The sequence below is a fragment of the Penicillium cinerascens genome (assembly GCF_028974065.1).
Source record: "Penicillium cinerascens strain IBT 15544 chromosome Unknown contig_5_segment0_segment0, whole genome shotgun sequence".
In the NCBI taxonomy this organism is placed as follows: domain Eukaryota; kingdom Fungi; phylum Ascomycota; class Eurotiomycetes; order Eurotiales; family Aspergillaceae; genus Penicillium; species Penicillium cinerascens.
Genome location: NW_026695294.1, coordinates 2998847 through 3026781, shown reverse-complemented (window position 1 = coordinate 3026781; position 27935 = coordinate 2998847). Strand labels below are relative to the sequence as shown.

At 53.6% G+C, this 27935-nt stretch overlaps 12 protein-coding genes across 12 annotated transcripts; 3 read left to right on the top strand and 9 right to left on the bottom strand.

The window, feature by feature from the left end:
- Positions 1 to 417: 417 nt before the first annotated feature.
- Positions 418 to 1814, bottom strand: N7498_005613 (cation diffusion facilitator family transporter; the record flags this gene model as incomplete). Its single annotated transcript, XM_058452675.1, has 2 exons — positions 418 to 659; positions 719 to 1814. The coding sequence occupies 2 exons, from the start codon at positions 1812 to 1814 to the stop codon at positions 418 to 420; spliced, it is 1338 nt and encodes a 445-aa protein (XP_058309213.1).
- Positions 1815 to 2806: 992 nt separating this feature from the next.
- On the bottom strand, positions 2807 to 4268 carry N7498_005612 (VHS and GAT domain-containing protein; the record flags this gene model as incomplete). The annotated part of the gene is made up of 5 exons (XM_058452674.1): positions 2807 to 3539; positions 3619 to 3989; positions 4043 to 4062; positions 4126 to 4194; positions 4244 to 4268. 5 exons carry the CDS (start codon positions 4266 to 4268, stop codon positions 2807 to 2809), a joined length of 1218 nt encoding a protein of 405 aa, XP_058309212.1.
- Positions 4269 to 4891: 623 nt separating this feature from the next.
- N7498_005611 (putative haloalkanoic acid dehalogenase) lies at positions 4892 to 5605 on the bottom strand (the record flags this gene model as incomplete). Its single annotated transcript, XM_058452673.1, has 1 exon — positions 4892 to 5605. One exon carries the CDS (start codon positions 5603 to 5605, stop codon positions 4892 to 4894), a length of 714 nt encoding a protein of 237 aa, XP_058309211.1.
- Positions 5606 to 6162: 557 nt separating this feature from the next.
- On the bottom strand, positions 6163 to 7180 carry rpl17 (60S ribosomal protein uL22; the record flags this gene model as incomplete). The annotated part of the gene is made up of 4 exons (XM_058452672.1): positions 6163 to 6315; positions 6368 to 6555; positions 6796 to 7009; positions 7178 to 7180. The coding sequence occupies 4 exons, from the start codon at positions 7178 to 7180 to the stop codon at positions 6163 to 6165; spliced, it is 558 nt and encodes a 185-aa protein (XP_058309210.1).
- A 294-nt stretch (positions 7181 to 7474) lies between these two features.
- Positions 7475 to 8765, bottom strand: N7498_005609 (D-mandelate dehydrogenase-like dehydrogenase; the record flags this gene model as incomplete). Its single annotated transcript, XM_058452671.1, has 6 exons — positions 7475 to 7684; positions 7745 to 8026; positions 8079 to 8161; positions 8241 to 8472; positions 8525 to 8623; positions 8679 to 8765. 6 exons carry the CDS (start codon positions 8763 to 8765, stop codon positions 7475 to 7477), a joined length of 993 nt encoding a protein of 330 aa, XP_058309209.1.
- A 627-nt stretch (positions 8766 to 9392) lies between these two features.
- Positions 9393 to 10669, top strand: N7498_005608 (NAD(P)-dependent alcohol dehydrogenase; the record flags this gene model as incomplete). Its single annotated transcript, XM_058452670.1, has 2 exons — positions 9393 to 9452; positions 9512 to 10669. The coding sequence occupies 2 exons, from the start codon at positions 9393 to 9395 to the stop codon at positions 10667 to 10669; spliced, it is 1218 nt and encodes a 405-aa protein (XP_058309208.1).
- Positions 10670 to 10888: 219 nt separating this feature from the next.
- N7498_005607 (SDR family NAD(P)-dependent oxidoreductase) lies at positions 10889 to 11788 on the bottom strand (the record flags this gene model as incomplete). The annotated part of the gene is made up of 3 exons (XM_058452669.1): positions 10889 to 11160; positions 11212 to 11642; positions 11733 to 11788. The coding sequence occupies 3 exons, from the start codon at positions 11786 to 11788 to the stop codon at positions 10889 to 10891; spliced, it is 759 nt and encodes a 252-aa protein (XP_058309207.1).
- A 208-nt stretch (positions 11789 to 11996) lies between these two features.
- Positions 11997 to 14389, bottom strand: N7498_005606 (Zn(II)2Cys6 transcription factor; the record flags this gene model as incomplete). The annotated part of the gene is made up of 5 exons (XM_058452668.1): positions 11997 to 12443; positions 12494 to 12527; positions 12578 to 12863; positions 12918 to 14224; positions 14283 to 14389. 5 exons carry the CDS (start codon positions 14387 to 14389, stop codon positions 11997 to 11999), a joined length of 2181 nt encoding a protein of 726 aa, XP_058309206.1.
- Positions 14390 to 14844: 455 nt separating this feature from the next.
- N7498_005605 (putative 2-deoxy-D-gluconate 3-dehydrogenase) lies at positions 14845 to 15709 on the top strand (the record flags this gene model as incomplete). The annotated part of the gene is made up of 2 exons (XM_058452667.1): positions 14845 to 15192; positions 15260 to 15709. The coding sequence occupies 2 exons, from the start codon at positions 14845 to 14847 to the stop codon at positions 15707 to 15709; spliced, it is 798 nt and encodes a 265-aa protein (XP_058309205.1).
- A 1810-nt stretch (positions 15710 to 17519) lies between these two features.
- Positions 17520 to 19361, top strand: N7498_005604 (ferric reductase family protein; the record flags this gene model as incomplete). Its single annotated transcript, XM_058452666.1, has 1 exon — positions 17520 to 19361. The coding sequence occupies one exon, from the start codon at positions 17520 to 17522 to the stop codon at positions 19359 to 19361; it is 1842 nt and encodes a 613-aa protein (XP_058309204.1).
- A 672-nt stretch (positions 19362 to 20033) lies between these two features.
- On the bottom strand, positions 20034 to 24506 carry N7498_005603 (pleiotropic drug resistance family ABC transporter; the record flags this gene model as incomplete). Its single annotated transcript, XM_058452665.1, has 1 exon — positions 20034 to 24506. The coding sequence occupies one exon, from the start codon at positions 24504 to 24506 to the stop codon at positions 20034 to 20036; it is 4473 nt and encodes a 1490-aa protein (XP_058309203.1).
- Positions 24507 to 25422: 916 nt separating this feature from the next.
- On the bottom strand, positions 25423 to 27019 carry N7498_005602 (clathrin-mediated endocytosis regulator UBX3; the record flags this gene model as incomplete). The annotated part of the gene is made up of 2 exons (XM_058452664.1): positions 25423 to 26835; positions 26885 to 27019. The coding sequence occupies 2 exons, from the start codon at positions 27017 to 27019 to the stop codon at positions 25423 to 25425; spliced, it is 1548 nt and encodes a 515-aa protein (XP_058309202.1).
- Between the last annotated feature and the right edge of the window lie 916 nt (positions 27020 to 27935).

Here is a 27935-nt window from a genome sequence, read left to right as displayed (position 1 = left end):
GAGGACGAAGATAGGACTGTCCTGACAGCCCTATACATACCTTTTCTGGACGATCGGGCCGCCCTTATGGAGAAGAATGGATTCACGGGAAACGAGCCACTCGCACCCTTGAACGTTTCATGTCCGCCATAAGAGCTGTTGATGGTCTGCCCTTCCACCGCACAACTAGAAGGGCCAGCTACTCGTGGCCTCCCGGGATAAATCAATTCACCGGGAGCGCAGCTGCAGCGAAGGAAACTTCGTTACAGCTTGTTTGATCTTGGAACTATAATTTGGTAGAGGATGTAATCAAAGCTCAGCTGAATAGATTAGACCGAGATTAAACTTTCATTCGGCCAAGGCCACAACCGGATCGCTATATCCGATGGATATGCTATGCAATCAATACAAAGAGGGAACGACACCAGCCACAAGCGCTTACAGCTCCTTCTTGAGGAAGTGCTCGGGCTTGTGGGTGGTCTCGTAGTCAACGTGCACGTAAGCACGCTCGACATCCGGCAGAGACTCGAGCTTAATCTGCAGCTCCTCAGCGACATCGTGAGTAGCGCGGAGAGAATCGGAGGCATCCATGACGACGTCGACCTCGACGAGGAGGCGAGGACCGGAGGTGTAGGCGCGGACGGTGTCGATGGCGGTAATTAATGGGGAGTGGGTCATGGCTGCAGCGGGTTAGATTTTCATCTTTATTGGCCATGTGGTAAGGGAAGGAGGAACAAACAGATATACGTGATGAGCTGTTGCATCTTGGTGTCGGCAGTGACGCCGACAAGGAGCTGGAACTCGCTGTACGCGGAGTGCAGCCAGAGACCGCTGATCAGCACGGACAGCAGAATAGCGCCCATGGGATCGATCCACCAGCGGATCTTACTACCCATGACAGAGGTCGCCAGACCGAGGCCGTTGATGAGAAGATCGTTGCGATGGTCTTCCCACAGAATGCGAATTTGGGAGACTTGGTTTCGCAGGGCGAAGCAATAGAGGAAGAGGCCGAGCTTGGTGACGAATGCAAACGAGACGGCGATGACGGAGGGCAGGTGGAAGGAAGAAGTCAGAGTGTCGGAGCCCTCGACGATCTCGCGGATGGAGAAGGCGATAATGATGAACGAGACAGCAGTCATCAAGAAACAGAAGCAGATGTTGCCAGCAGTTTCAATGCGGGCTTTGCCGGCGGGGAATCTGCGAGGGTCGACACGGTGAACGGCCTTGTTGCACAACAGGAGGGTCAAGTTGGACATGGGATCGAAAATAGCGTCGGCCATTGTGGTGAAAAGTGATAGAGAGCCGGAGGAGACAGCGCCGTACACTTGCACGACACAGAGGATGATGTTGGCGGCAAAACTGGCGTAGACGGCGATCTTGTACTTCAGGCTGTTCTCGTTGTTGAGCTCGCGGGCAGCACGCACATGCTCCTCAACCGGCTTCAACATGCGCTCGATGTTCTCGTTCTGGTTCTCATAGAAGCCCTGCAGCTTCCGGGCGGTGAGGGCCTGCTTGCCCTTTTCCATGACCTTGACACTCTGAGCATTGTCACGTTTCCGAGAGGTGTTGGCCTTGATCTGGCGAATTTCTTCTTCGGTCTTCAGCTTCGACGCCAGCTGGAACGGGTCTCTGTCGGCAGTGTATTGAGGTGGAGGCATGCCCTCCTCATCGGGGCTGCCACTGCGGTGATGCATGATTTCCTCACGCTCCAGGGCCGTGGAGGTGGCTTCGTTTTGGGAGCGCAAAGCCATCCTTTCGGACCGGTGGGGCGAGCTGCTATGCAGCTGGAAGGCTGACGGGTGATTGGAAATACTTTGGCGTAAATGTTCCTCCATGGTGACGGGTATGTGGACGGAATGAAGGGGGAGGGAGGTAAGAAAGGAGGGGGGATAGCAGAACAAAAACCGTTCAAGAAAGTGCTCGGAGCGGCGTGGCTGTGCTTATCTCTTATCGAGTTGCGGAGATTCCCTACTGCTGGAGTGGCAGATCTATAAGGATTCCTCAAGTGGGATGACATTTCTTTTTGTCATTCTATGACTTGAAGCTATACTTCATTTGTAACTCGCTTTGACCAGAATAATTGTCGGCTGAATGCACCTTTTCTGCGGAGTCCATGTACAATTCCCGAAGCGGCACCGGTGTCTGGTTCCGCCAAGTGGGTCCAGCGGATCAGATATGATTTGACTATTTAGCCAAAGCTAGAAGTACCGCTATTCACGGCAACTGAGACATATTTCAAGATCTATAGATCGGAACACCATATCCGTACAGTTTCCCACTTAGTTGCGGTTGACAAGATACTTGAACACGCTCTCCACCCAGTTCAACTTTTCATCGGCAGTGCCATTGGTCGGAATAGGCATGTTGGAAGCTCCAGGGCGGCAGGAATGCATGGCGAAATATTGCAGGTCGTGTCGGCCTACGTCGTTTGTCTTCAACCTTTAGGCTCGGGTACACATACCCCTTTGCATACACGCGGAAGAATAGGTCAACTAGATTGTTGACTTGCACTCTTTAACTACAGTCAAGTTATACCAAAGAGAACACCTGAAGAATGCAGGTGGTACAACAGGTAGCACACAATATTGCAATCCTTTGTACTGTGAGCCTGAGCAAAAGAAGTACGATTGGCTAATTCTAGAATCTCCCCAATGCAAGACACGGAATGATCAAGGTATCACATAGAATAGACAACACATCAACGACACTTGAGACGAAGACTCCCACTAAAATCAAATTCGAACCAAAGAAAGAACAAGTATATAGGACGCGGTGGGGGCGGTTCGGGGTATCAAACACCTGCTATAGCATATGCTAGCCGCTTAACTCAACGCCCCTGCTCTGTAGGCTGGAAAGCCACACGTTCCTGGGGCGGATTCGACGTTAGAGGATGCTGGCGCTGCTCATTGGCGTCATTTGTGGCGTAGTTGTCAGCGAAGGGGTTCTGCACCTCGAAATCGGTAGAGCTATATTCGTGTCGCTCGCTATTGGTCCTTGATGCATTTGGCCTGCCGCCGGACATTACCGTGCTGGGCATTATAGAAGGCAGCTCGACCGGTGGTGCTGACTGCTGCTCCGGGATTCTGGACGCCCGCTGTGCCGGCTCCAAAGAGGCGGGGCGTGACGCAGGAGAAGCCACAGTCTCGCTGCCTGTTAGAGAAGGGGTGTTGACGTTGGAGTTGGGGCTCATGGCACCGCGGGCCTTGCGCGCCTTCAGCATGGCGCGCTGCTGTTGCGACATGGCCACGGAGATTTCGTCGTTGGCTTCGATGAGGGTAAGAAGGGTGTCTTCATCCGGAGAGGGATTGATGGAGTGAATATAGGACTGGATCAGTCGTGAAGAGGTTCGGCAGCGGTCGACAAATTCTTTGATTAGTTCGTTCTCCTCTATCTCAGCCTGAGGTGTAGTCTGGACAAACTGCGTTAGCAGCTTTGCCGAGTTCCTTGCCTCTTCCACGCGCGCCGCCAGTTCGCCTGCATTCGGTAATGAGTTGGCGGGTGGCGGGGGAAAAGAACCCTGCAAGTGAGGTGCATATCCAGCCGCCGGTGCTTGGTTGTTGCTTGCCATGGGGAATCGGTCGATCTACCAACCCGGGTCAGTCATTGAGGCCCCTCCTGCACCTGGCCTGAATCTCTTACAAATTTCCGGTCATTCTTTTTTTCTCCTTCGCCCACATCTGCAGAAGCAGCTGAAGGTCCGGGTCCGAGGCCTTGGTATCCTCGAGCGTGTCTAGATACTGGCGCAGATAGTGCTGCACATGCAGGTCCCGGCCGTAGCGGAGGAGATCCTTCAAAGTAGAGACATATTTGGCATCGAAATTGCGCGTGAAGCTGTGGCCCGGGTTGTCGACGAGGATGCGCATGAGCATGATCGCATTGTATTGGACTTGGTTAGGAGTGCTGGCCGGGGTGGACAGGTATCTTCGAATACGGCTGGCAGCCTCCTTCGCAGCAGCGGGACTCGACTCGGCGCTCTCGACAATTCGGGGTAGATGGACGAATTCATTGCCCTGGTGGAGAATCGGTTAGTGACGACCTCGGTTGCCATTGCGTGTTCACGTACCGAGGGCCCGGCGCCAGCGCCTTCACAGAAAGTGGCCTATATGCGCAATTAGCGGAGAGCGATGCGATCGGAAATATGCAGACGCGCCATCTCGCGCAGGAGGATGCCTTCGGGCGACTCCTCGGCGTGGTCCGGGGTGCTCTCTTCGGAGCCTGTGGCGGTCAGCAGTGCTTGCGGGGGGTCGGAGAGAGAAACACTCACTCGGTTTTTTGAAGAACCGCTTCATGATGCAGGTGCACTCAGCGGATAATGGGATTTCAGGAATGCGCAGAGAAAGGAAAGAGAAAAAGTTCGACGGACACTAGGGGCGAAAGGCGACAGAGTCCCGTTTAAGAAGCCTCGCGTAAGTAGTGCAGGGTAGCGCAGGGTCTATGCTTTTTGTTTGGAACCGCGGTAGGTCCAGGCAGCAGGTCCCCTTTGTACACGAGGCCGTAGGCGTGGCAAAAGCATGCAGATGGATGACTTGAACCTACGTAGACACCCACCTCGAACGTCCTGGTACACGAATACAATGTCAATCACCCTCAAATCACGAATCTATTGGAGGCCTCCACGAGGGGTTTAGCGTTTCCCGTTTCCCGTTTCCCGTGTTGAGGCTCTTCCCCCCACGACACATCTAAATTTCCCTGAACGATATTGAAGGATCGTGGTTGATCTATACTCAAACGTGAAATTACCTCGTATAGAACGTGCTACTTGCCTAGAGAAACAAAATAGACTCTGCAGGGATGATGCCACCAGTGTGGCTGACGCTGCGCAATCGACCCGTCGCCAAGCCACGATCCACGTCTCTGCAGCATCGTCTCCCTTGACTCGCAGGCAGCAACGCAATTCCCGAGTCTAACACCCTCACTCTTCTCGTTCCAACGCACTCGCCATCTCCCCCAGCGTCTCAAACCTCCAATCATAGATGGGATCCCCACTGTTCCCCATTATAGACCCGGGCCTCTCAATCCACACGCTTTTGATCCCCACTTTCCGTGCAGGCTGGTGATCATGAAACTGGCTCTGAGCCGTCTGCAGGATCTGACTCGGCTCGACACCGAAGTCTGCCCTGACGGTCTCCATCATGTGCTTGAAGTTGCGCTGGTCTGGTTTGTACGAGCCGATGTCTTGTGCTGTGATGATCAGATCGAAGGGGAAGGCTTGTAGACTGCCTGCGTTGGATTGCGCAAAAGAGGCCCGATCTACGTTTGAGAGGACCGCGAGCTTGTAGTGCTTTGAAAGACGACGTAGTGCGTCCACGGTATCTGGGAAGGCCGGCCAGCTGCCGACTGAGTCGCCGAATTGCTTGCTTTCTTGCTCGCTGGGTATATCCAGGCCGAGGCGCTGGGCCAGACGGGGATGGATGGTTGAAAGGAGCTGCGAGTAGGGCATGTCCGGGATCAGGCGCTGCTGCTCACTCTCGAACTCGTGATAGACCGTGAGGAGCTCCTCGCGCGAGAATTGGGCATTATTGCGCGCTAGCATGGGTTGCAGTGCGGCCAGAATGCCACCCTCCCAGTCGATGAGAGTGCCGTAGACATCGAAGCATAGTAGACGGTAGTCGGATAGTCGAGACATTTTGTAATGGAAATGCATAGGCGATAGAGACCAGCAGACAATGGGCATCTTAAGCTTGATCTATTGAGCCCCGCACGCTCTGGCATCCCCGCTTCTCGTGCATGTTGATTGGCACTGGCTCAGTTCAACAGTCGGAGACCGGTTTGGTCGTAGTGGACGGCGGACTAGTCGAGTGCTATCGCACCTACCAGACCTGGGCATACGAGCTACGATATCTCCGTCTGTATCATGAAACACATCAAATTATTTCAGAAGACGCCAGACCGGTGCCGGTGAAACATATCTAGAGACACCACAATACACTTGGACAAGTCACAGAAGAAGAACCACGTTGTATCATGAATCGAACCGGGCAGTACAGAAACCGAAGTCCATCGACCGGAGCCGCGCTGTTTAAACTTTTTATTTGGTTCTCCTCCGAGTGTTGGTGCCATGACCTTAAGAAAATCTTGTATGATCCGGTATCATTTCCGTTCCAACATACAGATGCGCACAACTCCGGCCGATCCGTCCACCGCAATCCTTTTTCAAACGTCCCCTATTCCCCAGCGATCCGTTTATGCCTCGGTGATGGCACGGCGGATCTGAGCGCCGCGCTGGCGGGAGGTAAGACCGGCCTTGGGCTTGAGGGACTGAGCCTTGGCAACAGCCTCGTTGGCCTCGGTGAGGATGAGCTCGATGTGGCAGGGGTTGGTCATGTAGGGGTTGATCTAGATGGTTATCAGTGGATGATCACGGCGAAGAATAGTCAGAAGAACGTACACGACCGTGGGCACGGTAAGTGCGGCGGCGGCCCTTGGGAGCCTGGTTGACCTGGATGCGCTGGACGACCAGGTTGGAGGTGTCGAGACCCTTGGTGTCGGCGTTGGCCTCAGCGTTCTTGAGGAGGTCGAGCAGGTACTCGGCGGACTTGACGGGCCAGCGAGCCTTGCTGACACCGAACTGCTTGCCTGTAGACAAAAATTGTCAGTCGAATTGTTCCACGGCCCGGTCCCACAATGAATTTTTAGCAGCAACGGTGTCACCCTAAAATGCCCACAAAACTCCCAAAAATTCAACACATAGAGCGTTCTGAACATCCACACAGTCGAAATATTCGTCGATATCACTCCAGTTGCCCCCGACATAACCCCTTGACACCGTTGCCACCAAACGTATCCAGCGTGTAAAAATTCCTCGACAGCACTTACCCTGGGCAGTGCGACCGGTAGAGCCGGCGTAGCGGCGCATGGGGACGGCCATGGACTTCTTGGTGACGTTGTCGAGGTAGGTCAGAGCCTTCTGCAGCTTCATACCGTTGATGGCCTGAGCGGTCTCGCGGGTGTTCTTGAAGCTGACACGCAGGTAAGAGCCCCGCGCGCGGGCGCTCTTAGCGTTTGAAATCTCCTGGGCGGCGTAACGGACCTGTGGAGCGAAGACAGTCGTCAGTAATCATGTTGAGCGGCGGGAAGGTGGTGATTCTCGTCGAAGCGGCAGATCTTGCATGTCCAAGACTCGATACGAATTGGACAAAGAATGGACTCTGCGTGGTGCATTTCGAAGAATCTGACGATGGGGATGGGCAAAACTCACCATCTTGAGGGAGTTGACGAGGGGAAGTCGATGGTCCTCGGTGTCGGATTGATGTTGTCGCTTTTCGTCTTCGACCGCTAACGCTTGAACACCAAGTTTGGTGCGGTTTTTTTCGCTCTTGGCACGCGGGCCCTAAGCGAGCCCTAACACTAGCCGCATTGGGTGTGACGCCTTATGTAATATGACTTTTGCGTAGTCATCCGCCATTCCGCAACGATGCCTGAGGCCGAGATTCAATCATGAAATTCTCAAGTCGCATTATTCAAGTACTAAGTGCTCTATACTCTATGTCTATGTCTATGCCTTCTTCTGCTCCGGAACCTGGGTAATAAGCTCGCCCTTCTCTACAGCCAACTTTAGGTTATCCAACACCAAGATTTCCATCTCCTTCTGCGTCTCGTAGGTCGCGGTGCCAATATGCGGCAGCAGCATGACGCGCGGGTTGTTCACCAGGCCGGGCTCAACCTTGGGCTCTTCCTCGTACACATCCAGACCAGCAGAACGGACCTATGAAGCACCCAGTTAGATACCGTATTTTTTAGGGGAATATCTCAGGGCTGCACATACCTTTCCAGAATCAATCGCTGCAACCAGCGCCTTCTCATCCATCAGAGCACCGCGCGCCGTGTTAACAATCACCACACCGTCCTTCATCTTGCCAAACTCGGTGGCCCCAATGATATGCCGTGTAGATGCGTTCAGTGCCAGGTTCAGACTGAGGACATCGGAGCTGGCCAGGAGCTCATCAAACGAGACGTATTTTGCGCCGGCCTCCAGTTCGGCCGACAGCCGTGAGCGGTTGTGGTATTGGATCTTCATACCGAAGGCCTTTGCACGAGCAGCCATTTCCTAGAGTCTTTGTCAGTGATTGCCATGATGTTTCTTGAATGGGATCACCTACCCGTCCAATGCCGCCCATACCCAGGATACCAAGGATCTTGCCCTGGGGATCATTGCCCAGAGTGGTCGCACCTTGCCATTGTCCTATCCCAAGTAACCAGTCAGCGCCTCGCCTCCAAGAATCTGCTGTGATCACTGTCGTTGTAGATATGGAAGAACTCACCAGCACGCAGAGCCGCCATGGGCACATAAGCCTGGCGCAAAGCGCCGATCATCAAGAAGATCCCCACATCGGCGGTAGCATTGTTGACCGCGACGGGGGTGCTGGAAACAGCAATATTCCTCTGCGAGCAGGCCGTGATATCGATATTGTCGTATCCAGCTCCGTTGTGGCAAATGTACTTCAGCGACTGGGGCAGCACGGCGAGCATCTCCGCGTCAAAGGGACCGGTGTACTGTTCAAGTATTAATGCGGGGGTGTTCAGCGACCAAATGGAAGATACAGACCTTGTTAGAACTATTGGATCGGTAAATCGCAACAACATCGTCGTATTGCCCCGTCTTGCAGTTTGCGATGAACTCTTCGCGTGTACCGCTGGGGAATTCCTGTTCGGGATCTTAGATAACTATATCGGCTATTCCATGGACATATCGGGCTTACCTTGAGGGTGAGGATCGAGGAGAGGCTCTCCAACTCCTTGCGTGCATGTGTGACGCCTCCAATGACGAGCGCAGCTTGAGAAGGCATTTTGGAGATTCTGCGGCGCGATGAGATTCAACCATGATGTCAGCGGGGAAGCGCAACCATACCTAGAGGGAAATTGAGAATGGGTATACAGCTGTCAAGCAAAGATGCAACTTGAATCGGGTGGTGAAAGAAGAAAAAGAATGACGAATGCCTAAAGGCTGAAATTCTGGCGGAGCTCCGCGACAACTTGAACCCCCGCGGCGGCGATTGTGGAGAAGGCGATAGCGAAGGCGTGGAAGACAACTTCCGACTTCACAACTTTCACGCCAAATGTATAGACCTATATAGTATTCGCAAGGGATCTTGATATCTATCACGTAAGTAGTATAGCTATACTTGTCCTACTTCTTCTATCTTACTCATTCATCGTACGATGTTCCAAATGATGTACATTGTAACCACCAGACACCCACGCTTCGGCTATTGAAACCTGCCGCATCGAGATCAAAAGCCGCCGCGGACTTTCTCCGTGGGTCTCGGCTTCACCAGCAGCGCGTCATGCCTCCCCCACGATGTCGAGTGGGGGCGAGGGGAATGTCTTGCGCGGAGTCAGATGCCGATGTCGTGCCCTTTAACAATTGCGATTGCTGAGTTGGATTCTTCATTTTACAACTCCACATATTCATCATGACCACAGAAACATCAGCCACTGCTCTCGTTCTCCACGGCGCAAAGGATCTCCGTCTGGTAAGCTTTTTTAACTTCCGAGCTCTACTACAAACAATACCCGACTAACAACCACGCAGGAGAAACGATCAGTGCCAGCTCCCACCGGCGCAGATGTCCAAGTCGCCGTGCAAGCAACCGGTCTCTGCGGTTCCGACCTCCACTATTACAGCCACGGCCGCAATGGCGACTTCGTCGTGCGTGAGCCCATGTGCCTGGGCCACGAGTCCGCCGGCACCGTGATGGCCGTCGGGCCCGACGTCACCAACCTGAAAGTCGGCGACCGCGTAGCCTTGGAGGTCGGTCTGCCATGCCGCAAGTGCGCTCTGTGCCAGCAGGGCCGCTACAACATCTGCACATCCATGCAGTTCCGCAGCAGTGCAAAGGTCTTCCCTCATCTTGACGGTACTCTCATGGAGCGCACCAACCACCCGGCTGCCATGTGTCACCCTCTGCCAGATAATGTCTCCAATGCTGGAGGTGCGCTGGTCGAGCCGCTGGCCGTCTGCCTTCACGCCGTGCGTCGCTCGCACCCACCAACCAAGGAAGAGGTCGAGATCGCGCGCAGTGCAGGCGAGGGCACCGCCGCGCTGGTTTTCGGTGCTGGCGCCATCGGCCTGCTCATTGCTTCGGCCCTGGCCACATCGCAGAACTTCACATCCATCGTCGTGGCAGACATCGACGCCTCGCGCCTCGAGATCGCCACCTCCCTCGGCCTCGGCCTTAAGACTGCCCTCATCCCCCGCGGTGACCCTGCCAACCCGCCTCCTCCCAAGGACGCTCCGCACGCCGACCAGACTACCTATGCGCTTCAAAATGCCCAGCGCGTCGCGGCCACCCTGACAGAGGCTGCCAATGCTGCTGGTGGTCCCGCTGTGGCTGGTTTCAGTCGTGTGTACGACTGCACCGGCGTACCCGCATGCGTGCAGGCTGGTATCTACGCCTCCGCACCAGGCGGCGTCCTCGTCCAGATTGGCATGGGTAACCCCATCCAGACCCTACCCGTCGGCGCTGCTGCGCTGCGCGAGGTCGATATCATCGGTGTCTTCCGGTATGACGGCACCGCGTATCCGGCAGCCATTGCGCTGCTGGCAAGCGGGAAGTTGAAGACTGTTGAAGATAAGGTTGTTACGCACAGGTTGAGTCTTGAGGAGGGCGAGCGGGCCTTTACCCTTGCCGGGAAGGGTGTTGATGAGAGTGGCAACCCTGTTGTTAAGGTGATTATTGAAAGCAAGTAATAGAGCCGGCTGTAGGCGTTGAGAACTAGCCGGGCCTGGGGAGTTTGCTTTTGTGATGATGATGACTTGAAAATACCCATTGTGAGAGTCGGGGATGTGGTGCATGGTGAGAATCAAAATTGTGCATATGCATTAAAATGAATTATGATGTTTCGTCTTTGCAAGAGAAAGTATTGATGTACGATTATTTACATTGGCTTGTACTTGAGCTAATTACAGTTATTTCAAGCCCCCGGCCAGCAGGAGGCTTTGGCCCGTCATATACCCAGTCTTGCACAGCATTGTAACGACATTCGCCGTCTCCTCGGGTGTACCCAGCCGTTGCAGCGGAATGCCAGCTGCGACCTCGGGAATCGCCGCGGCATTGGGGATCATGCCCGTGTCGCCGATCATGGCAGGAGCGACGTCGTTGACGCTAATGTTAAACTCGGCCAGGCGGGTTGACAGGTTCTTCATCATGCCCGTGAGGCCACCTTTAGAAGCGGCGTAGTCTGTAATCCCCAGTTAGAACTCAGCCAGTGCAAAAGGAAAGTTGAACTCACGGCATCCATTAATACCTCCACCATGCGCAGCGATCGAAGACATGAAAATAATCCGACCCCAGCGCTGGCTCTTCATGTGCTCCACAACACCCTTGGTGAGAATGAACGAAGCACGCAGATTGACGTTGAGCGTGTAATCAAACTCCTCAAGCTCGATGTCCCACACGTTGGGGATACGCTTCCCGTACCCAGCGTTGGAGACGAGAATGTCCGGTCGTTGACGGTGCTCCTTGTCGATCTGCTGGAACATGGCTTCAATTTGATCGGCAGAGCCGACATCGACCTGGTGGATAGAAATGCGGAGTATGTTTTCCGCATATTTGGACTGCAGATCTGCGACGAGCGCGTTCATTGCGTCCAGGTTGGTCGAGTAGGTCAGAGCGAGGTGGGTTCCATGTTGCGCGAGCTGGTGCGCACAAGCTGCACCGATGCTAATGGTCAGGTAACAATGTTAGCAAGCTTGATTCCATCCTTGGGACAATTATTCTGAGATCGGGGATCGCAAAGTGGTCTCAACTTACCCTCCCGATGCGCCGGTGATTAGGGCTAGACGCCCGCGGATCTCGTTGAGTGACATTATGCAGAGAGAAGTGATCGGGAAGAAACAATGCAAGATTGGTCCTTCTGAGATCCAGGATTGAATACCCCGGGGTTCAAGAAACCCCCAGATGGCCTCGGTTACCCCTCGGAGATGGTCGGGGTATTCTCCGAAAGGAGCTCCGCAGCCCCGCATCATTTGCCGTAAGACGGTCTTTGAGCAACACATCTACCAATACGACCAGCGCCTAAAACAGAAGGTTGCTACTCATATCTCCCAGCCAGGCAGACGGCTGCCAGACCTGTGGCCTGACTTGTCCCGGCTGATATGGGTCGGGTGTATTTTGGAAAGCGTCCAGACCTAACAGGCCGCCCGATATCTGATCTCCAGACACGTAATCACCCACAGCTTCCAGATCCAGCCAGGAGAAATCGTTGGCAGGACTGAAATCCATGTATGTGTCAGAGACTGGATTTGGTAAGGGGGTTTGCATGAAGTCACTGTTCTGCTGAGTGTCTGCAGGTACGGTCGACATGGACGGCTTCGTCCTCCACAGAAGCTCCAAAAGGTGAGAGTAGCGCGAGCCAATGTCGTCAGGGCCAGCACTGGCCTGTTTGAGGACTTCAGTGGTCCTAGCAACCAGCCCTTGGACCTTGGCTTCTTCAGAAGGAACCATCATTCCAAAAGATCGAGCCTATGAAGGTCAGCAAATTGTCGTACTTTTTGAGGTCCCAAGGAACTTACTTTGTAAAGAAAGACGGCAGAGTAAATGCCATATCTAAAAATTATCAGAAAAGCTCCATCCAGTAGATTCAAATCGAAACCTACAGGTAGAAACGGAGGGGCATGAAATGCAAATGTCTCTCGGGGTCTACTGAGTCCACAAGAATAGTCAAATAGGATTTGGCCGCATCGACCGACTCATAGATGAAGCGAGAATCTTGCATCGAAGCCACATTCTTGAATGTCGATCGCAGTTGTTCCCGGTGTGAGTTCGCACCAGTCTTCGGTTTGGCCAAGGACTGGGAAATCGCTGCCTGGAAAGCGAATGCGGTCGTATATAGCCGCAAATATTCGTATGATAACTGCAATGTTGCCTTCATGGGGGCCGAGCCTGTCTAGGATCAGATTTGGAGCAACAACAAGCGGAGATTTTAGGGGATCTCACAGTCTAAAGGTCCCCAAAGAGATTTCCATCGCAAAATAGCAAGCCGGAAATCATCAACATACTTCACATAATCTCCCATCAGCATCATTTGATTGCTTGTGCGCATGCCAGAATACAAAACTTCGTGCACATTTCCGTATAGTTGTGTAAGATCCAGCATGGCCTGAAAGATCTTGGAATAATCCTCATCGCCTTCCTTTGCTGGCTGCAGCGAAGGAAAGTCCTGGCTGACAAGACCGGTCATTGGGCCTGGGCCACGCGACCAGAAAGCACGTCCAATGCGCACAGAAATCAAGCGATCAGAGACGTAGCAACTAGCCCAGGCTAGCCGCCGACGGGACTCGGTCTCTTGGTCTCCATATGGATCTCCTCGGAAGGATGTTCGATCCAGTCCGATAAAATAACCAGAGCGCAATGCTAGTCCAACATGCATCCACGCAGCCCGGTCCTCTTCTCCACGTCCCACGCGCTCAATACGAGGGCGCAGGCCTTGGGGCTCCCATTCGGCTAGCAACAAAAGAGCCTCGACCGCTTCGACATCACAGTCTGCGCCGGCGGCAATACCAGAGATCAGTTCGTGCATGTATTTCGAACAGTATTCGTGGATTTCGGGTCGGTCGACAAGATCTTTTGACGCAATTGTAAGCACGGCGGTGAGGAGGTATTTTTCATTGCTGGCAAAGTCATCGAGTGCAGTGCGTTCAAAGTACTTCCGGGGAACCAGCGGGAGATACGGGTGAAAATTCTCCGCGTAGCGAGTGACCAGTTGCCAGACAGTGCCGGGATCTAAACATCGCGACTGGACCAACCGATAGGCCCTGATACCGGCACTGGGGACATTAAAATCAGATAGAACGCCGTTGCGCAGGCTGTTGTATGTGGAGAAGCTACCGGACTCTGACCGTGTACGGTTGCCGCGCACTTCGGGGGCGGTGGCTCCTTGGGTGGCGATACCAGTCAGACATTGCCAGGCGTCAGATGGGTTGCGCGGAACAGTTCCGATTGAAGCGTCGTCGTCTTCCACAACCGCGGAGCTCGACGCCAGGGGATTTGGCGGCAGAAAGACGACGGGTCCGGGATAGGAGGTGGATGCAGATGCAGATGGCGCGCGGCGCACCTCGGAATGTTCAGGGCTAGACATCTCCTCAGAGTCTTTGCTAGGCGATGGATTGGCAGCCGGCGTGAAGTTTTTGATTTTGTTCTTGCGAATGCGCCGGCCGCCACGGTTAGAACCGCCGAGGACGCATTCGCGATGTTCGCGCACACAGCGCTGACAAGGCGGTTTGCCAGGATTGCCATTTGTATCTCTATGCGCGATGTTAGTGGATCATACAGGTGCAGATCCGGGGAAGCAGGACAGCTTACAGGTCACAGCGCGACTTGCGCTGACGGCAGTGTAGACAGGCCCGGGACACGCGCTTGGCGACATGATCGGGCCGCTTGGAGGGTGCATCATGCGACGGGGACTCCATTTTGTTCGGCTAGGACGACTGCGACATGGTTATTCCGGGGTAGTTGAGAAGCACAAATGCCGACATGGCCCATTGAAAGTAGAAGCTCGAGGCCCGGGGGAGCTCATTACTCATCGCGAGATCAAGATGTGGGGAAATCAGCCACTCGTGTATATGGCTTTATCGGCATATTTTGCAGGCAATACCGTGTCGAATCCATTCTAAGGTCCATGAAAGAACTCTATTACTATTCCAGTACACCCTAACCGGCTTTGTCTCATAGCATCATCCCATGTATCGTGTCACGATGTTCGGCCAAACACTGTCAATAGCCGTCGGCATCTGATCCGGCAACGGAACTTGCTAGTTACAGCGCAGCTCCATGCGTGGGGTAAAACGCCGTCATTGTCTTGCGATTGCTATTATTTGGCTCGATCGGCCCTCTCTTTTTGTCCTCTTTATGCACACAGCACACAATGGCAGCAAACGTGTCATCTCTATTCTCTCTGAGCGGACGCACCGCCCTCATCACCGGCGGCACGCGTGGCATTGGCCAGGCCATGGCCTTTGCCCTGGCCGAGGCCGGTGCCGATATCATTCTCGTACAGAGAGATGAATCCAACACCGCTACCAAGGACGAAATTGAAAGCCGCATTGGTCGCAAGGTGTATATTCACGTTGCGGAGCTGTCCGATCGCAAAGCTGTCAAGAACATTGTCCCTTCAGTGACTAGCCAAGGACTCAAGCCTGACATTCTCTTGAATTGCGCCGGTATCCAACGGCGACACCCGAGTCACCAGTTCCCTGATGAGGACTGGGATGAGGTGAGTGCTTCACAGAGCTTTCTCTGGAATGTTGAGCATACCACTAATTGGAGAACCCTAAATCCAGGTCATCGAGGTGAACCTCTCGTCAGTCTTCGTGCTCTGCCGTGAATTCGGCGCCTATTTGCTGTCTCGTGACGAATCCGAGTTCCCCTCCGGCCGTCGCGGTAACATTATCAACGTCGCCTCGCTCCTCACTTTCCAGGGTGGTATCACTGTCCCCGCCTATGCAGCCTCCAAGGGCGGCATCGGCCAGCTGACCAAGGCGCTCTCTAACGAGTGGGTGTCCAAGGGCATCAATGTCAACGCGATTGCTCCCGGCTACATTGATACCGACATGAATGTTGCGCTGATCAACGATTCCAACCGCAATGCCGGCATCATGGCTCGGATCCCAGCCGGCCGATGGGGCAAGCCGGAGGATTTCAAGGGCGTGGTCGTCTTTCTGGCCAGCGGATCCAGTAGCTACGTCTCGGGAGAACTCATTACCGTGGACGGTGGCTGGATGGGCCGGTAAACCCGGGAATCTTATGATCCGATCCGTGTTTGTATATAGCATGTTGCGCGGGATACGATACAGCGGCGTTTCGAGACATTCGTTGGCATGATTAGAATTTCTCCAATTTGGAACATTATCTTCACTTCCAAGATTTAATTCAATATGAAACAGGAGAATCCTTCAAGCGACGCATTGCCATATCCAGCTAGTCAAGATATGAGAAGATGCTCAACTTGGTTGGCGCCAAGCCACCCATTAGGTAAATGGTAGTTCCGTAGAGCTTCGTGTGCTGTCTGCTGCTTTCCATTAGACCTTACTCGGAGACTAATATATTTCATTAGTCGAAGTTCGATTCATCGATCACTTGTCTTTTGGGGCCTTGGATATAAGGCACCAAAACCATCTCCACACTTGTCCGCTTTAACGGGAATCTTCAGAACAATCAAGCCATTGTTGATTATGCACTGCTGACAATCATGTCGTTTGATGAAGAACCCAGCACAAAGGAACTATGGAGCGATGAGATCATATGGTTTCCCTGGCCATACGGAGATTATCGCTTCCTCCGTTCTCTCAACGCGCCATAACGTAACGGGGGTCATTCGCCAAGCTATGTTCAGCAACCGGTGGTTTCTGATTGACAGCTCTGAAACCATATGCCAAGCCACCGTTTGAGGTACTTTCTGACGGTGGGCTCATGAACCCTCTCCAGAAAAAGACTTCCTCTGCAGGGTTTCCGCACTCGAGCTCCTGTCAAGGGCGTAACGCCGGTCGCAGATCCACAGAGATCCTCAGCAGCTCTGACCTCCAATCAAACGCCATGAATCGACGCGCCGGGAGTGTGCGTGCGCTCCTTGGAAACACCGGTAATCTCCCTGGTCATCAGAGGAGTGGCGCCGATAGGCTCCTGTCATGTCAACTAGCGTCGATTCAAATGAGTACCAGGGCGAATAGTGGCTAAATTGTAGACCTGCCTCCGATGTGTGCTGTCGAACCAGTCAGGTCTTTCTTCTTCTTATTTGTACCCCTGTCCTGGACTCTCGATTCTTGGGCGTTCGTCCCGGCTCTATCGTTCTCTTCCCTTTTCCTCCTCGTCAATCGCGTGGTTCCTCGATTTCTTGGTTCATATTATAGACTCTTCTTGCAGCGTCGATCGCTCAAGTCTTTCTTCAACTTGTGTTTTTATTACTTTATACAGCCTTCGCCTCTCCATATTTGCCTTTTATTTGCCTCTGCAAAAAACGTGAGCGATCCTCTTCCCCCTTGCTGCATTCCTGAGCCCTGGACGATGCCTTTGAACGGGAAGCAACGAAAAACCTTGCCCTGACGCTCCTCTGATTCTTCCCGGATTCCATAAGACCGTCTGTTTGGCGATCTCTATTGTCCGTGTTCTTTCAACCGGGTTGCAAAATCGATCTTCAGGTTCCGCCGTGTCTAGGCCGCCATTCACTTGAAACCGTCGTTGAGCAAGGCAGAAACACAATGGCCCTTTGAGAGCGACAACTATCCTTTGTTTCCTGTTGAGAAGCTCCGGCCAATCTCACTTATACGGCATCGCTGTTCCTACCTCTGACCTCATACTATCTGCCTCAACGTCACCACTGTTGATCTTCGCATTCCTTTCGACTCCCGGCCACCAAACATCCGGCATTCGCGTCATCAATACATATGAAATTCAGCAGGTGATTGAATCTTCGCTGTGGCCAACTCGCCAGGTTTTATCTAGGCCAGTCGCTTGCTCCGCGCATCTGTCAACGAGTTTCCAAAACCTCGACGCCCAACACACTCCTTCAATTCGAGCCCCTTGGCAGGCGTCAGGGGCAAACCAATGGCTGCGCTCTCTCCGCAGCTTGCGGCACGATCCTTCGGAATCAATGCGACCTACATCTACGAGTACTCGCGAGGATTGGGGGGTGTCAACGTCCCTCGCGATGTGATCATCACCCGAATCATCTATTCCTCGGTTGTCGTCCTGGTATTGGCCCTATTCTGTGGCCGGATAGCCCAGATCAGCCATTCCTACCTTCGTGAAATCACCGCGGTGTCGGCAAGCAAAAGGGAACAGACCTTCTGGAGCCAAGAACAATCAACATGGTGGTCATTTGCCAAGAAGCAATTACTGTATGCACCTCTGGGCAGAAAGAGGCACAACCGGGAGGTCCAGCTCTCCTCTGCTGTCGGGATGGGCACGTTGCCATCCCGATTCCAGACCATACTGATTACCTCGTACCTGGCGAGTCAAGTGGTGTACTGTCTATACCTCGATTATGGGGTCAATGAAAAAGCTGCGCTGGTAGCAGAGCTCCGTGGGCGTTCGGGGACACTAGCTGTTCTGAACATGGTGCCGCTGTTTCTTCTGGCGGCACGTAACAACCCTCTCATTTCAATTCTGCACGTCAGCTTCGATACATACAACCTTATTCACCGCTGGCTCGGCCGCATCGTTGTGCTCGAAGCCGTCACGCACACCGCTGCCTGGGCAGTGAATGCCTGCGACGAGCAGAACCTGACCGCTGCTCTGGCACGTATCAAAGACACGCCGTTCTTTACCTGGGGACTGGTAGGAACCGTCTCAATGGTCTTCCTTGTTTTGCACTCACCTTCGCCTCTCCGCCATGCCTTCTACGAGACATTCCTTCATCTGCACCAGCTTGCCGCATTACTGGCGTTCCTCGGTGTGTACGTCCACTTGAACCTGGACAGTCTTCCACAGCGAACCTGGGCCAACGCCATCGCCGCAATTTGGCTCATCGAGCGAAGCCTGCGAGTACTCCGACTCGTGCATCTGAATATCTCATGCCGGAACGGCTACACGAAGATGACCGTCCAAGCTCTCCCCGGTGACGCATGCCGAGTAACCTTCCACCTTCCAAAAAGTGTGAACATCTCACCAGGCTCGCACGTCTACGCCTACATCCCCTGCGTGTCATGGTGGATGTCGCACCCGTTCTCAGTAGCCTGGTTTGAGCCCGGCACAATCGCCCACTGCGCATCCAACCCTGTGACTCCCTCGGCCCTAGAAAAACAACCCTTCGATAAAGACTACTTCGACCCTCCCTCCCAAACAACACAAGTCTCCCTCATCATCACCGCCCGTCAGGGCATGACCCGCCGCCTATTTGATATTGCCCGCGGCAAACCAAACCAACTCCTCCACGCATCGGGATACCTCGAAGGACCCTACAGTAGCCACCCAGTCAGGATGCCCAGCTACGGCACAACCGTATTATTCTCCGCAGGAGCAGGTATAACCCACCACCTACTATTCACACGCGACCTCCTCCAACGCGCGTCATCATCCTGCGCCGCCACGCGACGCATCTACCTCATCTGGTCAATCCGCTCGACAGACCACCTCGCGTGGGTTAGCCAATGGATGGACCAGATCCTGCACCTGCCGTCGCGGCGCGAGATCCTAGTAGTCAAATTGTTTGTGTCGAAGCCGCGGCGGGCTGCAGATATTATCTCGCCGTCTGCGACGGTGCAGATGTTCTCTGGCCGGTGTAGGCCTGATGTTGTACTCGACGAGATTCTTCCGGGACGTGTTGGTGCCACGCTTGTTTCCGTGTGTGGGCCTGGGGCGTTTGCGGATGAAGTGCGTGCTGCGACGAGGGATAGGATTGGGAAGGGGGCCGTTGTGGATTTTACAGAAGAGGCCTTTACGTGGTAGATTTGTTTCTTCCTTTAGAGCTTCTTGTTTCATTGTTCTGTGTTCGCCTTTACGCTGGCGTTGGTGGGGGTTACATGTCTGTTTTCAAAGTTATGTATTTTTTTATACATGGGTTGTGCAATGTTCACTTCTTTTCTATCCCATCATGTGTTGAATAGCAGATCTAAACAGCCGGGAATGCTAGAGTGGAAACGTTAGACAATTCGAAATTCAAGCTCCCATCGCAAAAAATATTATCAGTATCCCTTCTAGGTAAACGATATGGAGATAGGAGGAGATTAGTAGTTACTTTCATCGAGGATTGTCTTTGACATCTAGAAGGGTGGTACCAGAGCAGACCGAGGATACTGGAGCGTCAAACAGTCTTCAAAGAGATTATTAAATGCTAGTTCTAGCGAGGAGAGTGTTCAAATTGAAGTGCTAATATGTCCAATCTAGCATTCTAGAACTGCTATTCAGAAAAGCTTCCAATATATGAACGAAGTAGAGCACAAGACACCCAAATGAGCCCATGGAAGCGAAATAACACATATGCAAGGGTGGGCAAGACAGAAACCTTTATATATGCGTAAAGAAAAGAGACAAAGTCTAAATCGAAAATAAAGAGTATAAACAAAATTTTTACTGATGAGTATCAGGAACAGAAAAGAGGGAGCCGAAAGAGGCATAGAATCAGGAGCTCTTGCTCTTGCTCTTGCTCTTGCTCCGGCTGCCCTTGGGCACACGAGCCAGCCAGTAGATGAACACGGCCAGGAAGATGTTGACAATGATGTAGACCCACATGATGCCGAAGTTGCGCCAAGCGTCTTTGTAGTAGCTCGACACACTGGCGAGGAAAGTATCTGTGGAGGAGATGGTGCAGAAGGAGCAGTCGGTGGTGGACATCTTCGATGAAGCTTCGAGATATCCTCCAAACGCTTTGATGTAAGGAGCCATGTACTTCTCACAGGTCTGGCCGGATGGAGGCGTGAAGTGGAGGAGCTCGATAGGCGAGCAAACGGCTGTAGTGCCAGACACACCGGTGGATAACATCGCAGACACGAGATACGTGAACGGCGAGACACGGTACATGAAGATCCAAAAGCGGGGCATCTTGGCCGGGGTCGCGAGGACACCACAGAAGATAAGACAAAGAGAGAAGAGCAAGTTGGCCAGGTTACCACCGGTCTCGGCAAGCTCGATACCGGCGATCATCATGTGAGAGAAGGTGGAGGTAAATAGAAGGAAGGTCCAGATCAGGAGGAACATCAGTGCACCACGCTCATGCAGGGAGTCGGTGTCGTATGTGTTACGGTACAGACCGATTGGATAGTACCAACAGACGAAGATTAGGATAGCCATAAGCGTGTTCCAAGGCAGCTCAACCAAGATATTGGCCGTCATGAATGCTTGCCACGAGTAGGTCTTGGAAGGACGCTCGCGGACCTCATACAAAGAACGCTGGGTGACGAAGTGAGGCATGATCTGTTGAACCAAGTTACCGAAGATGGTCATCAGCATAAAAATACTGAACATCTGGTTCTGGAGACCTTGGAGACTGTTCTTGGCGTGGAAGAAGGAGAAACCGATATAGATGGCCGTTAAGACACAGAGAGCGGCCTTGGAGTAAATGTAGACGGGAGTGCGCCAGTACTGACTGAACACGCGGACCAGGCACTCGTAGAGCTGAACGCTGAAAGGAGCGGCGAACTCCTTGTAGTTTGCAGGGTTGTCAGTTGACTCCTCCACGGGCTTCTGAGAGAGGGTCGCCTTCAATTCAGCCAGATGTTCGTGCACCTTAACGCGCTCGGGGCTCTCTCGCCAAACGACAGGCCAATCAATGTCACTGTGGGATCCAGGGGCAGCACCGATAACTTCAAGCATCCACTCGGCAGGGTTAGCATCGGGAGAGAGCTTGGGTGCGCCATTCCTTTCGAAGTAGCTGGAAAGGATGGAGGACTTCTCGCCGATGTCACCGAAGTAGACGGTCTTACCACCCTTCGCAAGGAAAAGAAGACGGTCGAAACGTTGGAACAACATAGCAGAGGGCTGGTGAATAGTGCAGAGAATGGCCTGTCCGTGCTGGGTGAGAGTGTCGATGAGATCGAGAATAGACCAGGAAGTTTGACTGTCAAGACCGGAAGTGGGCTCGTCAAGGAACAGAAGCAGCTGGGGCTTAGCAGCAAGCTCGACACCGATGGTGAGACGCTTGCGCTGCTCGACGTTAAGACCTTCACCGGGGACACCCACAACAGCATCAGCATAGCTTTCCATTCCCAGAAGCTTGATGACCTCTTCGACGTAATCCAGCTTCTCTTGGCGACTGACGTGCTCGGGTTGACGGAGGATGGCACTGAAGCGAAGAGCCTCACGGACAGTGGTGGTGTAGAGATGAAGATCCTGCTGTTGGACGTAACCAGTCTTCCGCTGGAAGGACTGATCACGAAGACGGCCATCGACAAGCATTTCACCGGAAACAACACCCATAGTGACACGAGTAGCCAGCACATCAAGCAGAGTAGTCTTACCAGCACCAGACACACCCATAAGGGCTGTGCAAGTACCGGGCTTGACCCAACCATCAACGTGATCCAGAATCCGGCGCTCCTCGCTCTTGATCTTGATATCGTAGCAAACATCTTGCCAGTGGAAGACAGCGGTCTGTCTCTGAATCTTGGCAGAGACTTCCTTGGTCGACTCGTCAGTCTTCTCAGCCGAGGCCACCGACTGGGATCCCTCGACATCACCGGGCTCGGACCGCTTGGGAGCTTGACCGCGACGGAAGAGCAGAACCTCCCCCTTAGACTTGGACTCGGAAATGTACTCGGTGCCAATGAGGTAGGTAGCCATGAAGAAAATCATGAAACCGATCATGATGCCCAGGTTGCGCCACTTGTGGCTGTTGTAGTACTGGAAGCTGTCGTGGAGGTAATTATCGCCCATGACAATATTGGAAGCAGGGCGAGCACCCTTGGCAGAACAAACCTTGTTGGCCAAGCCGACGCTGTTGTAGACATTCAAGTTAGACGGAATGAAAGAAGAGCAGGTGAAGTTTCGGTTGTGGAACTCGTTGACCATGAGAGACTCAAAACCGTATCCGATGGGATCAATGTAGTTCATCCAGCGAGACCAGCCAAGCATATTAGTGGGCGGGATGGTGAAACCAGTGTAAATGATGAGACCCAGAATCAAGACGGCGGCCGGCACCAGAGCCTGAGAAAGGGTTCGAGAAAAGGCAGCAATAGTGCGGAAAATCATAGACATGGTCATGGTGGTCATGAAGGAGAACAGAAGGAAGGTGAAGAAAGCACCAGGAGTCCGGCGAAGGTTGGTCAAGAAGTAAAGGGTCACGTTGAAGGTTACGGCGTTGAGAAGCTTATACGGCATGTCACACATCATCGACGCGACAGCCTCGGTGAAGGGGTGGTACATAGCATATCGAGCTTGTTTTTCGACAATGGGACGTTGTGCGTAAAGGGTCAGAATCTCAAGGGCACTGGAGAAAGCATTGAGCAGGACGGCGAAGAAAAGAAGGGCACCACGAGAATAGAAACTGTCGGTGTCGTCCTGCAAGTTGTAGAAGACGGAACCGATGATCAGAGCCATAATGAAGTTTCCGATGAGTTGAGACAAGGTCAAGCTTGCATCGCCCTTGAGGCGCTGGAAGCCACGTGCCATGCAGAGGTTGATCTGCTCCATGACAGACAAGGTGTAAGGAGAGCGGACGCGCTGGCCTTTAGACTGCATAGCCTTTCGCGAGTCAATGAACTTCTGCAGCGACTCTCCGCCAATAGGGTAGGTCTGGTCGTATTCCTCGATCTCCCTCATCAGCTGCGTATAAGCATCGCTCTTCTTCCAGGCAGCGGCGAATTCGTCGGGGGTACGAGGCACACTATGTTCGAATCCGGGCTTCACGAGACGCTCCGCAGGACTTGTGAGGGAGGTCAGAAAATCGGCGGTAGTCTGACGCTCGGGACAGTCGAAACCCATGGTCGTAAAGAACTCCTTGGCGTCCTCGGTACGGCCGAAATAGATCTGACGACCCTCGTATAGAACGGTCACCTTGTCAAAGACATCATAGGCACTCTGGGAGGCCTGGTAGATGGCAACTGCACAGGTTGTGCCAGAGTACTTGGCCATCAAGTTCAGGGTCTTGCAGAATTCGAGGGCGTTGGCACTATCCAGGCCACGGGTGGAGTTATCCCAGCACTGCAGAGGGCTGCCGCAAAGGGTAGCCTCTGCGATACTGACACGCTTGCGCTCACCACCAGAGACACCACGCACGAAGTCGTTACCGACGCGGGAGTTGATGGTGTGCGAGAGACCCAGCATAGCCATGACGACGTCACGCATATGCGTGGCGTACTGATCCCGAGAAACACCGGGCAAGCGGTTGCGCGGAGCACGGGCCAAAGCAGCGAACTTCAGCGTGTCTCCCACAGACAGCTGGGGGAAGTGAACATCGGTCTCGGCGGTATAAATGGCCTCGCCACGGAACTGGTTTTTCATCTTCTTGTCGGAAATACCCTGGTAGTTCATGTGGGACTGGCCATCCTTCTGAATACCGTTCATTTCACCAGCAAGAGTCTTCAGGAAGGTTGAGCAACCGGAACCGGGACGGCCCAGAACGACGAGCATCTCGCCACTCTTGACCAAGCCATCAAAATCACGTAGAATTTGGATCTTCTGCTTTCCAGTTCCGGTCATCAAGCGGGCCAAAGCTCCGACCTGCAGGATGGAGTTAAACACATCCTTCTGATAATCTGTCGGGCTGCCATGTCCATGCACGCTGAGGTTTCGGAAGGAGACACCGGCTTGGCGCTGGGGGTACCGTTCGGGGTCGCGAGAGGTGACGGCGAGCAGGTTCTTCATCCAGTTGCGGGCCTTGAAGTTCGGGCTGTGCGGGTTGAGGGTCGAATCCTCCTTCATGTCGATGAAGGTGTTCTCGGCCTCACCCCAGCGAGTGGATTCGCGAGTGAGCTTCCGGGCCATGTCGGTGACCTCGGCCTCGACCATCTCCTCATCGATCTCTTCGGACTTCTCGACGGTTGTATCGTCGGTGCTGACGCTGGCGGCGGGGTCATGGTGACGAGTTTCACGCGAGACCATCGTAGACTCGTGATTGGTCTCGGGGAGATTAGGGTTGATAGTCCCCAGGAGCGACATGATGGGTACACTCCGGACTGATTAGAAAATGGGGCGTATATAGAAAACGGGGAATGGTCGCGAGCCCAGTAGTAGACGACAGTGAGGGGATGACCATCAACTGGGGACCTTGTAGGGAGGCGACAAGAACAAGAAGGAGGATTAAAGCCGAGTGGCGAGTATTAGGGAAGAGATATTAGACGTATATTCAAGGAACAAGAAACGAAAGAGTGTCAGGAGATTTAATACAAAGGAAAGGATGAACTAATGGGAAAAGAGCATCATTCGGGACCGGAGCAATCACAGGTTTCTCCCGAAAGGAATGAGCCCATCCGTCCGGCGATAAGCACCAGGCACAGTGGAGCAGTCATCAAGGTCAGTGCTGCCTAAAAAAAACCCATCAATGTCAGATTATACGGGCTAGAATCTTCGAGTCAAGCGTGCAATAACGCAATTGGGCTTAGCGTCATCTAATGCATCATACACGGAGCCTACGCGACAAATAACTGTAGGCCGGGCACCGAAACCGTACAGGTTATGCGGAGCACGGCCACGTTATTCCAGGATCCGTCCAGACACGTGTGGTTGCGTTCTGGAAGAAAAGTGGGCCGGGACTGGACTTCCCGAGAACCCTTTTTTTCGCCGCGGACTCCATTCACGGGGCTCCGTTGCTCGGATGGCGGGATCCGCTATCCGAGCTGACTCATCTCCGCTATTTTCGTCCATTGCCGGGGTTCTCCATGTCCTACTTCCTTGTCTTTGGTCCGTGTTCGTCCACTTGATCTGATATCTGTCAGACACAGGTCTGACAGATGACGCCAATGGCTCCGGATTCCCCTGCATGCATCTGATCGTGACCCTTACATGGGAGGCCTAGTGGTGTGCACGAGTCAAGTTTCACTGGATTTGGTACACTATGAGGCTCGGAAACCTGGTATCATGACACTTCTTCGTCTTCGTCTTCGTCTTCGTCTTCCTCTTCTTCAATCGGCTCCACCAACAGATTGCCTCCCCGTCCGATCTTGTCCTGGATCGTACCGCCTTCTTCAACCGCATACACCGCGCGCGGCATGGGTGACACCAATCGGAAACCGTACTGATGCTGGAACCCCGCGGGTTTGCTAACATCCGTGGGCCGTGCCTCATCTTGTAGAATCTCGTAGCATTCCACTACCGCGTAGAGCTCCTCGATGTCAGCCTCGGGCGCAAATCGCCGCATGATGCGCTCGCCAGATGGCAATCGCACGCTAACACGCACGGCATCCTTGACATCGTTACCGGGCTCCACGCCGAGGGACTGTGCACGCCAAAACCTCCACTGTGCCAAATCCCGCTTCTTTTTCTCCTCGGCTGCTTGGCGTTCCGCCGCCTCCTGCTCTTCCCTCTGTCGGGCAGCTTCCGCTTCCCGGCGTTGGCGAGCCCGTTCCCGGTCGATCGCCAGCGACCGCTCGTAGGCCGAATCTTGCTGTTCACGCAAGCTACGAGATGCCTGCTGCTCGGCACGCGTCGCACGAATGCGCTCCAGCGGTTCCTGATTCGTTAAAATGGCTGTGCGGAGTCGGTTAACAAACTCCGACGGCGCAGTGGTGCCTGCAATGCGGCCCACCACCGACATGGCGGTCGATGAGACATTCGGTGTGTGAACGGTCAAGGCGACAAAGGGGAACTTTGTGCAGCGTAGTGAGTTGGCCACCTGATATGCCTCAGAGTCCCGTACGTTGCCGCCCCACACCAGAAGGTTGTTTTGCGGGTCATTGAGGAACTCCACGACTTCCGGCGCCAGCAGGGTATCCCGCACCCAGCCATTCGTATCGTCGTGCTCGGGCGACGTGAGAATCACCAACAAGAACTTCAAATCCCGGTGGGCCTTCTCCAAGGCCATGTTGTATCCATTTTCCAAAAATGGCACCGAGTGCGATCCATACTCCTCATCAAACTCGCGGATGAAACGAGCTGCTGTATCTTTAGGGCCGAGTGGTCGACGACCCGTGGTATTCCGTGCGCCCTGTAAGGCTGGATTCGCGGTTGCATTGAACAGCCGCGGGAGGAAGGGAAACAGCGTCCCGAAAAGACGGAATGAGCTGCAGAGCAGTCGGTAGACAAGGTTAAAGGGGGTAAAAAGGAGGGCGAGGATGAAGGGAGGGCGATAGACTAGTTGTTCTTCGGGTTGTGTATCGACTCGCGGGGCCGGGTCTGCGGAGCGAGCAACGGGCAAGAATCCCTCGGTAAGATCATCGGACATCAGATTCTGGGTTCGACGTTCCGCACGAGGTGGAGGGGATTGCATTGCTTCTCGAGCCTCTTCGACCGGGTCAGGCCCCTCGCCGTCAAAAAATTTGGAGATAGCTATCTGTGCCGGGGTAAGCAAGCTACCTCGGAGCTCAGAGGACAGCACCAACCTGGACATTCCATTGTGACCGGCGCAGAAGCGGAATGGCCTCTGCTAGCTCTTGACCTGTGACAGAGGTGTATGTATCCAATGCCGTTCTCTCGCTGGGAGAGAGCTGATCGAGGTCGAGCTCAGCAGCGGACATGTTGGCTGATAGATGACAGGCCGATAGCGTGAGTCGGAGAGGACATGTAGAAGGCGGATGGGGTCACCGCCTTTCATGCCGCCCATGTTTATCGTGGAGCTCCTCCAGGTCCTGAATGATGTTTGCATAGAAGCGTATTTTAATTTCTTTTTTATATAGATCATCTGGGAGTTTAATTGTTGATATTCTTTCAACCTCGTCCATAAAGCATCTTGCCTGTCCAGCCCTGGACGTGCAGCCTGTAAATTACATCATCCGAAGTGATTGTACGATAAGGCTAGGTTCTCCCGAGGCCTCGTACCAACGAAAGGGAAGTGTATGTGAGCATTTGTGTGACCTCGGGACATGTTGTAGGTACCTTACTTCTTCCCTGCTGCGGATGTCAAAGGGTATGCACTAGGTAGTGATGGGGCTGAAATTCTGCTGGATACATACTGCAGTCCTAGATATACATATCAGAGGAAAACTTAGCATGATAACCCGACACGTACCGTTTAGGTAGGTGGTGACCCCGTCGGATCTTATAATTCACATGGATGTCGGGACCCATTCTCTTGAACGAGTGAGCCCTATCACCTTGCAATGTCCATGTATTCTCGCGGTGATAACGGTTAAACGGACTATCGCGAAGCTCGGCTGACCGCCTGGTCCGTGCGCGTTCCCCCTTCGCTCGAGTTCGCCTCGCCCCGCGTCCTCTCCTCATCGGTTCTATCGCTCTCGATCTGCTTTTGGAGGGCAGAGTCGACATTGGGCCCCGTATTATTATCTGCATGCCTGCTCGAGATATTGATATCTCCACGACCCCCGTGGATTCATCCATTGGTCCGCTCTTCGACGATCAACGCGCCGACGACGGTGCTACTGTATAGGTCGGATCGGATCGCAGGGAATGTGGCCCCCTCTCGATCACCTCAAT